Here is a 10,187-nt window from a genome sequence, read left to right on the forward strand (position 1 = left end):
CGGTTTCAATATCATTTTAAACACTTCAGATTTTGGCAACTTTTTGCCCTTTATTAATATCGCCAAAGAAAAACGAACAATTTAATTAGCGTTTTACTATTTCATCATATAGTTTATAGCGATATAAAAAACTCATTGACAAAAAATGTTAATAAAATCTATTATTTCTTTAAATGAATCGGCCAGCGATGGGACCATCATATTTTTTAACACATCCTATAAGATTTGGGCTAGTGGCGCTGAAAGGTCTGGATTTAACCCAACCAATATTTTTTTAAGCAACTGTGATGTCACCCACAATATTATAAAAGCTTTTTAGTTTTTATAACGAGATCAAATGCGTAAAATATTAAAATTTTTGTTCTCGGACCGTCTATGGAATTGGTTATATTTTTTATTAATTACCTCATTTCATTGTTTTTTTAGCTATTATGCACATAAAATCAAAAGAAATTATACTCGCGTACTCTATTCAAGTCTTTTTTTGGTTTGTTTCATAATTCGTAAACTCAAACTAATAGGAGTGTTCTTCGTCATGTCGTAATATGAAAAAAAAAAAAAACATTCTCATGTGTTACTTGATTTTGCACTACAAACAAGAAGGGGAATTTTTGATAAAAATAAATAAATCTTTGCATTAATTTCCTTTTTTCTCTACACATATTATAAAATGGCTAATTCTCAAAATCGCAAATTTTCGGAATTATTATTTCTTATTAAAGAAATGTTTAAAATATAAGTTCATAGTTTATATAAAATAACCTAATTCTAACCCCAGGGTGCTCACCCAGCTTCAGATCGATGGGGTAAGTAAATAATAGGTAAGTAATAGATGATCTGGTAAGTAAATGCGGCGGGTAAGTAACATCGAACGCTGCATAAACATATTTTTATTTATCTATTTTTACAGATTCAAACTTTTAACCGAATGTTTGAGCTGTTTAATGTTGATTTTTGCGTATTTTTGATAATATTTTTTGATATGAAATAAATTTTGTACACAATAATAAAACCGATTTTTCTAAAATTTCATACAAAAATAATTTTTATAACGATTTACTATTATTTAACGCAAAAAAAAAAAAAAAATATCTAACAACTATTCAAATTAAAAAATATTACATTTTTTTTTTAAAATTATTTATTTCGAACAGGAATTGATTTTCTTTAATAAATAAGGGAACTTCTTTTCGTTCAATGATTTTTCTTCCCTTTTAGAACACTTTTTTTGTTCTAACAAAGAGAACGCACTTTAGAACACACTTTTCCTTCTATTAAAGAAAACGCGAATTGAATTAAACAGTAAAATTATTTAAAAACAAATATTTCATTTCGGTTAATAACGCACATTTTATCAACTAACCATAATTTAAACACTGTAAATAGTAGTAAAATTAAAGTGGGTGAAAAAGATGTTCGATAAAACCATAAAATAAGTTTTAAATACTTTCTTTCGACGCCAAATCTCTTCTAAATAACGCCAAAAACAATAGACTACGCCAAACTCAAAGGTTGTGCATAATTTTGTTCCTTTTCATTATCATTCTCAGTTTCTTTTTGTCATTGTCAGTTTCTGTTTCGGAGGATCGAATAGATAGGAAGATATGCTGAGTAGATAGTCTTTTAAAGCATTTGAATTTTAAAAAAAAATAAGTTTACGATGGAATTCAATAATGACACTATAAGACGATTATTTAATAACGTTCTTTATGAAGATATTCGACAACACCAGCTTAACCACGCCGATATTCGGACTGGAATACAAAATATGAAAGAAGTTTACAAACCTAATCCTTCAAGTTTATCTTCCGAATTTCTGGATGTCGCCAATTATAACGACCCTGCCCATAGATGTGCTTATTTGCATAAATATGCTCCATTACATACCGCCCTTGTGAGTGATATGTTGAACAAATCGATGCAAGAAGTGAGATTTATATTACAAGAAATTATAGCTGATACAGGACGTTTGGAAGTTTGTAGTTTAGGCGGGGGACCAGGGAGTGATGTTCTAGGAGTGACTTCTGTTTTATCTGCTGAATTAGGATTTTTCCAATTTTCAGCAACTATTGTAGATTGTATGGGAGATTGGAGATATACATTCGCTGCTATAATTAAAGAATTACGTTGTGGGAGTTATGGATTAATAAGTGAATTTGTTCAGCCTCAATATTTCAGTTGGAATTACATAGGGCATAATTTATTAGGAAAAATGAACAATGATGTAAATAAGGCTATTCAAGGGGCAAACTTGGTCACTATGGTGAAATTTGTTTCAGCAGCTGCCTGTAAAGATACTGCTGAAATGCTTAAGGTAATTATATATATCTATTTTAATATTATAATTGCAAATATTAATTTGATGCTTTCAATCAAAGCTAATATTAAACTAAAAAGATATATATGTTCATAAAAAGAGCATCAGATGCTTTTTTTATAGTATTAAGAAAGGAAAAAGATAGTCTTTTATTAATAAATAATATTTAAATGAATAAAAAGTATTACTATGTAGAAAACTTATTAAACATGGTATGGTGACCAAAGCAGATGTGATATACTAAAAGGATAAAACTAAAGATGTATTATTGAAATAATATCTATATACACTAAAATACAAAAAAAAACATTAATGAAACTTATTTTATATAGTAATGAATACTAATAAATTATAACCAATTAATTATAAAATTATTAATAAAGAACGAATTTTATTAAAATAGCAATAACATGTAATAATTAGAAAAATTATGATCCTTAAAAAAATAATTTTTCCTATGCTTTTAATTGTTTTGGAAAGAAAAACTATTGTTGCTACCATTTTTTATTCATTGAAAACAGTACTGTGAACAAAAACTTAAACATTTCAGGTATACATGATCATTTTAAGAACTAATGTTCTAAAACATTTTGCTGTGTTTATTATTTATTTAATGTTTTAGATATTTGTTCCTAAATATGTTTGTGTTGTTAGTTTTTATATATGATTTTAAAATAAACTCTTTCAATAATAAACTCTTTTTTTCTAATTTATACCATTTAATGATCATTTTTATAGTTGAGATTTTCAAAATCCTCAAAAAAAATTTTATATTTAGAACAAATAATTCTGGAAATATTTAATATTAAAAGTACATATACAAGGTGAAAAAGTATTTTTCTAATGTAACTTTCTTTAAAAAAAATGACAAAACTATTACATATTTACTAATTTAAATATTTGTGTTTAATTTATCATTCTGTTACAAATTATTAAGTTTGCAACTTCTTAATTTAGTGTGGATGTATGTATTGATGATATTATGAAACTCATTTATAAAAAAATAAATACAAATTCTAATACTTAATTTCAAAGTAAAACTTTTGAAAACTAACAGTATCAATTTTTGCTAACAACTTGAGCATACATTTTCAAAGATACTGTTATATTTAACATACACAGTTGCAATAAAGGTATGATATAATTAATGTATTATGATGCAATAATATAAATGATTTTAATATAAAAATTATGATTATTGTGAATCTGGTACATTTATTAATTTCCTGAGTTTTTAATTGCATAAAATTTTCTTCCATTTTGCAATTTAATTGCATGAGATAGCTTACATCATTTTGCTCTCCAAACGGTTGGTTACTAGGTCATATTTATAGCTGTAACATAGAAATGATATATCTTAATATCAGTTATAAATAACCTACTAGTTGCCAAGAAATAAACATGGGTTTATAGTATTTGCCAGGTTTTTAATATTTTCCCTCTGGTGGCTGGTTAGTGTGGTTGGTTACTAGGTCATATTTATAGCTGTAACATAGAAATGATATATCTTAATATCAGTTATAAATAACCTACTAGTTGCCAAGAAATAAACATGGGTTTATAGTATTTGCCAGGTTTTTAATATTTTCCCTCTGGTTACCATTTTTCCTGTGAAGGAATAGAATTAGCCTTTAACACATTTATATAATTTTGGCCATCATTGCAATGGAAATTACAAGCCTATATAAAACCAAAAGCCTTGTCATGTGATTGTCAAATTTCAGAACATAATATTTATACATAGGACAAAAACACTATATATTAAAACAACACTATTCTAAGCCACAGTGGCTCAGGTGATCGAATCCTAGTGGTGGCTGGTTAGTGTGAAATCTGACCACAGTGCAGACATATCTTCACTGTTAGATGTATCATGGGTTAGAATCCTACTGCAGTCCGGCTAACCATGGGAGGTTTTTCTCTCCATGAAATGCATATGTGTGTTAGTAAAAGTAATCCAAGAGTAAATCAAAAAGTAATCCAAGAAGGCTTGTTAATCCCAATGCTTGATCTAGGAGTTCCCTTGTTTGGATTGGGTTCAAAATTACAAGGCTACAGAGTTCAACATTGATAGACGTAGACTCAGAATTAGGTCTGCTATTCAATGCCGGTTATATAAAAAAATAAATAAATAAAAATCACTATTCTGAACTGCTGTGGCTTGGAGGATAAAGTGTAGGTACACTTTTCGAAAATGTTATCCAGGCCAAAATCTTAAAAGCAGCTGGTTGATACAGTTCTGCTCCTGGTTCGCACCAACCACTGTGGTGACGTGGATTATCCTGAGTGGTAGATGGATCATGGGTTAGAATCCCCTTGTCATAGGGCTAAATGTGGGAGGTTTTGTGATTTTTTCTCTCTATGTATAGTAAATGCTGGTTTGTTCCATCAAAATGTCCTCCTAAAAGGCTTATGTGCCCTGATACTCGATAAAGATGTTCCCTTGTCTTCCGGGTTGGATAAATTACAAGGCCACGAAGTTGGACAATGATAGTTGTGAACTCAGAATCGGGTCGACTGTTCAATGCCAATTGCAAAATAAAATATTATTACAAAAAGGAATTAAGAAATATATTAACAATTACGAAAATAGAATGAAATGGTTTCTTCAAAAATGGAACAGAATTCTTCCTTTTTTTTTTCTTTAGATTTTCATAAAACTTTGAAAATTTTCTGCAAAACATTTAACATTAAAAAAAAGGCCTAGCACACGTGCCTTTATTCTATAAGTCTCAATTATGAGTAATTCAAATAACTTTGTATATTTATAAACAGTACACATGTTTTTTTTAGAGTGAGACATTACCAGTTTACCATCATACAATTCCACTTAAATATATAAACTAATCTTATATATAATCTCATATCTTAAACTAATCTCAGGGTGCGTATCTTTCTTAAAAAGTGCTAATTTTTGATTTATGTTTTTTAAGAGCCCTTAAAGGTGCTTTTTTTATTCAGGGATTATAAAAAGTGCTTAATTTTCTATTTTTAAAAAGAGATCTTTTTCTTTGTTGTGCCGATTGTTCTAAATTACAAAAAATGCACGATTTACACAATTTTCTCTACAATATTTAACAGAAACTAATTATTTTATCATGATTATGTAAAGTTCATGAAAATGTTTTTGAATTTTATTGACTTTATGTTTATAAATTAAGAACTTTAAACAATAGAAAAAAATAACTTTTTTTACAGCACAGATCCTAGATATGATTTTTTTTTTTTTTTTTTTTTGGAAAGTGATTAAAAATATTTTTTGAGTGCTTAAAAAAGTAGTTAAAAGGTGTTAATTTTTGGTTGAAAAATCTGGCTACTCACCCTGAATCTTATGTATAATCCTATTTCATTTATCTAAGAAACCTTTTAAATGATTGTATATTAAAATTAAGATATAATATCAAAACCTTTTTTTTATAATAAGTGGAATCTAAATGTTATATGTATCTTTATTTTTACAGAAAATCTTTAGATCACTCAAACCAGGAGCATTAGTATTATTCATTGATAATGATGCAGGAGGCTTTTACAGACTTGCACTTCAAGGTGCCAAAGAAAGTGGAATGGTAACAGTATTTGGACCTCTCATTCATGAACATTATGTTAACAAGAGCTTCAATGTTCGTAAATTTGGTTACACGCCTTGCTTAGAGACTAAAGTCACAGTTCATATGTGGATGAAACCAAATTATAATAGATCCACTGTCTTGCCTGCTACAACTCAAAGAAATCCATCAAGTGTACAAATAAAAAATGTTACCAATACTTTTAATCAATATAATATTATAAATACAAATATTTATGTTACTGAAACTAACAATTTAAACCTTCCCTATGGTATTCCACATCAGACATATCTTCCAAAACAAAGCCAACAAAATGATGCAAATCAATTATACATTCCTATTCAAAGACAGTATCAAGATCATATACTACCTAGCAGTAGCTCTGTAACTAAGAATTTAAACAACACTCAACCAAAGAAGACAATTCAAAAAGCTAGGCAACAAAATGTTGGAAATCAACCATCTCTACCTCCCATTCAAAGAGCATTACAAGGTAATACATCATCAAGTGGTAGTACTATAAGAAAAAATTCAAATTTATCCCTCAACAATCCACAGAGGATTCAGAATCCAAACCAGCAAAATGGTACATATCAATCGTCTCAGTTTCCTGTACAACAGCAACCACGTCATAGTTCGAATAATTACAATTCATCTGACAATCCAAGCAATTATGGAGAAGGGAGTGAGATTTGTTGTAATTGTTGCGTAATTTCATGATTTGTCTGGTTCAAGTAACTTTTAAACAAAGTGTAGCTATTCTGAATATTTTTATTTAAATAAGAAGTATTACAGAAGCTAAAATTTTAAACCTCTTTTTTTAAATGATACTCCATAGACATATTTTCCGAATCGAAGTCAACTAAATGAAGGAAATTAATGTAACACATTCTCTAATTTCAAATTCTAAAACTAAAAATTTAAGCCTCCTCTACAACATTTCAAAAAAGAAAACAGTTCAAGCAATGCAACAAAATTTTGGAAATCAATAATTTTTACTTGCTTAAAGCAGGGGTCTGTCCAGACATTTTGTGAAAGGTCCGTTTTTCGTGAAATTGTGAAAAAATTACTCACATTCATTCAACCAGGGTCCGCTTTTATGAATTTGTGCAAATAGGGTCCGTTATTGCAAAAAAAAAAAAAAAAAAATTCAAGGATTTTTTAAATTGTAAAGACATACAAGATTATGCTCAACACTGTAAAATTATAATTAAAAAAATTAAATTTTAAAAAATAAACAACAATTGCTGCTTCTAAATTAGAGATGCAACATACAAATATTTGGTATTTAGCCTATACTGCTGAACGCAGAATATTAATTTCGGACGAATAATGGAAGAATCGTCTGCCGAAGACAAAACTGATTCGTTTACATCCATCTTTCTTGTTTTCTGCCCCGGAAAGGGTTTATTCGATTAACAAAATAATAATGAAGATAAACAAATTTGTGAAGGGTCCAAATAAAAGAAAAATCATTTTGTGAAGGGTCCGTTTTTAAGTTAAAATATTTTGTGAAGGGTCCGTTTTTAAGTTAAAATATTTTGTGAAGGGTCCGTTTTCATGAAAAGATATTTTGTGAAGGGTCCGTTAATGGACCCAAATTTCTTCTAAACAGACCCCTGCTTAAAGGCAACATAATATTTTGATTAGTTGTTAATTATCTGATAATGCAAATAAGGCTTCAGTAGAGAATGAAATTGGATGTTGTAATTGTGTGGTTTCATAATTTCTGAGTATCTTATCCTAGTAGCAGTACAGATTTTTAATTTGAATATTTTGTAAAAGAAGATTTGTTCTAATAAGGAAGAAAATTATTGTAAATTTATATAAAGAATAATATATGTAATAATATATATAATAAATTTATATTAAGCATAATTGTTCTGCTATGATGGTTAGATTTTCAAACAAGTTAGCTATTATGATATCCCCATCTCCTAAAACTTTTTTTTATATATTTGCTGTCAAGAAAGATAATGAATCTTGTACAGATTTCTAAAACACCTGTGTCAATGTTCAAAGTGTGATATGTAAAAGTGACAATTGTGATATGTAAAAGTGTGATATGTAAAAGTGACAATTGTTATGTTAAAGATGACCATTTAATTATTTTTGTTACATTTAGTTTTTAAGACTATTAAATATAAATTTTGTAAAAAAGTAAGGTTGTTAAAAAAAATATTGTTTTTTGTTTAATGTTTTAGAATTTGTGCATTTTGTTTCTTGCTTTTAAAAAAAAATAAAACTAATAACCCTATCTCCTAAAACTTTTTTTATATATATTTGCTGTCAAGAAAGGTAATGAATCTTGTAGAGATTTCTGAAACACCAGTGTCAATGCTCAAAGTGTGATATGTAAAAGTGACCATTTAATTATTTTTGTTACATTTAGTTTTTAGACTATTATTTTTGTTACATATAAATTTTGTAAAAAAGTAAGGTTGTTTAAAAAAAATATTGTTTTTTGTTTAATATTTCAGAATTTGTGAATTTTGTTTCTTGCTTTTAAAAAAAAATAAAATTAGCGAATGTTTTTTAATTGATTTTTAGTGCTCTAACATTTTCAATTTAGATAAATATCTTAATAAATTTAGGTGAATGTTAAAACCCAAGCCAAGAGCTAGACATAATTCATTCTAATAAAGCATTTGGGTTTAAAAATTGTGTCTACCATAGTACTACTATACATACTATATATATATCTATATATATAGTATAATATGCTGGATACAATTGTGATAATATAAACTATTTTTTAGAAATATTTTTATTCTTTTGACTAATTTTGTACTTTATGTATCATCATTTAGTTTAAATGTTATAACAAATCTATGATTTTCAGGAAAAATGATAATTCTTTAAATTAGAATTTATTTAATGAAACATGGAAGTTTTTTCTCTCTCATTATTTTGAAGGTAATTTTTGTCAGGTCAAGATGTTCTTCGTAATTTTCGAATCTCTATATTGATTTAGAATAGATGTTTAGTAGTGCTATCTTTATTTCAAACAAAAAATAAAAGTCTAAGAATAAAGTCTGTTGTTCAGGTGATTATTGATTGATTTTCTCATTTCAGGGTTCTTAATAAAGCATACTAATCAGGGTTGAGTTTTTGCCGTCAAAAACTGGTTTTTAACACGACAGTGGTAAAAACCGTAAAAAAACCTACTGTTTTCTTTAATTTATGGCAAATAGCGGACAATATATTATTTTCACTTAATTGCCTTTATAGAATGTTGTAAATGATTGCTATTGATTTTGCAACTATATACATGTATTTAATTCTTATAGAAGGATATACATTCATACAGAAATATTGTAATATACTTATTGAAAATAGTGATACTTAACTTTTATCATTATAACTTGATTTGCAAAGATTCAAAATTTTGCACTTCTTAATTGTTTGAAATAAACAAACTTGGAACTATTAATAAATTCAAAAACTAAAAAGAAGAATTTAAAATTTGGCATTTCTTAAATATTAGAAATAAGCTAAACAAAACTTTCAAAACTTGTAACTACTAACAAACTCTAAGTCAGGAATGACTTGACATTCTTCAGTAATGTAATATGCCAAACAAAATGATGTTTGGAAATGTTGAAAATTTTGTTTAGTATCCTAATATTTTACTTCAAATAGTATGATTTGATATAATCATGTTGGGAAAACGCAAAAATCTGTTCTTAAATATCTTTTAACAACTTTTTTTCTAATTTTATTGCCCTAAAATGAATTAATTTTAAATCATAAGCAGTTAAACTCAAATTAAAATACAGTTTTATCAAAACTATGGGTTTTTGACATGACAATATAAACCGTCATGTGTCAAAAACTTGCCAACCTTGATACTAATGCCTCATTGCTAAAACAATACAACAGTGTGTCATTATGCAATAATGTGAGACCTACATTCATGTCCTCTCCTTGGATTTAAGAGATAGGCTCACCCCAATATTACAACAATGATCATGCCCTTTGTATCCCCTTTTTTGTTGAAGTATTGTTAAACAGTCATTTCTGAAGTACACAGACTACTTAACCTGGGACATGGCCAAATACCAAACTGTTTATTCTTCTTCAGGAGCGCAACAGCCCTTTGCAGGCCTTGGCTGCCTCAACAGCACGCCTTCTCCAGCTCCCTCTGTCCATGGCAACTCCCCTCCAGTTCTTAGTTTTAGGACTTTGAGGTCGTTTTCGGTGTCGTTGAGCCATCGAGTAGGTGGTCTACCTCTAGAGCGGGACCCCTGAGGGTTCTTGAAGGTGGCAATTTTTGCAGGGCTATCTTCAGAGCCTCTCCAGAT

At 28.2% G+C, this 10,187-nt stretch overlaps 1 protein-coding gene across 1 annotated transcript; it reads left to right on the forward strand.

Annotated features, from left to right (window-relative positions):
- Positions 1–1,532: 1,532 nt before the first annotated feature.
- On the forward strand, positions 1,533–6,837 carry LOC107452470 (uncharacterized). Its single transcript, XM_016068949.4, has 2 exons — positions 1,533–2,314; positions 5,779–6,837. Exons 1-2 carry the CDS (start codon positions 1,661–1,663, stop codon positions 6,601–6,603), a joined length of 1,479 nt encoding a protein of 492 aa, XP_015924435.1. The 5' UTR covers positions 1,533–1,660; the 3' UTR covers positions 6,604–6,837.
- Positions 6,838–10,187: the final 3,350 nt, after the last annotated feature.

The sequence above is a fragment of the Parasteatoda tepidariorum genome, chromosome 4 (assembly GCF_982258835.1).
Source record: "Parasteatoda tepidariorum strain Cologne lab strain chromosome 4, Ptep-v5.0, whole genome shotgun sequence".
Lineage (NCBI taxonomy): Eukaryota > Metazoa > Arthropoda > Arachnida > Araneae > Theridiidae > Parasteatoda > Parasteatoda tepidariorum.

What these genes read in the sequence shown, in the direction of transcription:
- LOC107452470 (XM_016068949.4), top strand. Translation starts at nt 1,661, where the DNA reads ATGGAATTCAATAATGACACTATAAGACGATTATTTAATAACGTTCTT. An exon ending in ATACTGCTGAAATGCTTAAG is followed by an intron (nt 2,315 to 5,778) that starts GTAATTATATAT and finishes TTATTTTTACAG; the next exon opens with AAAATCTTTAGATCACTCAA.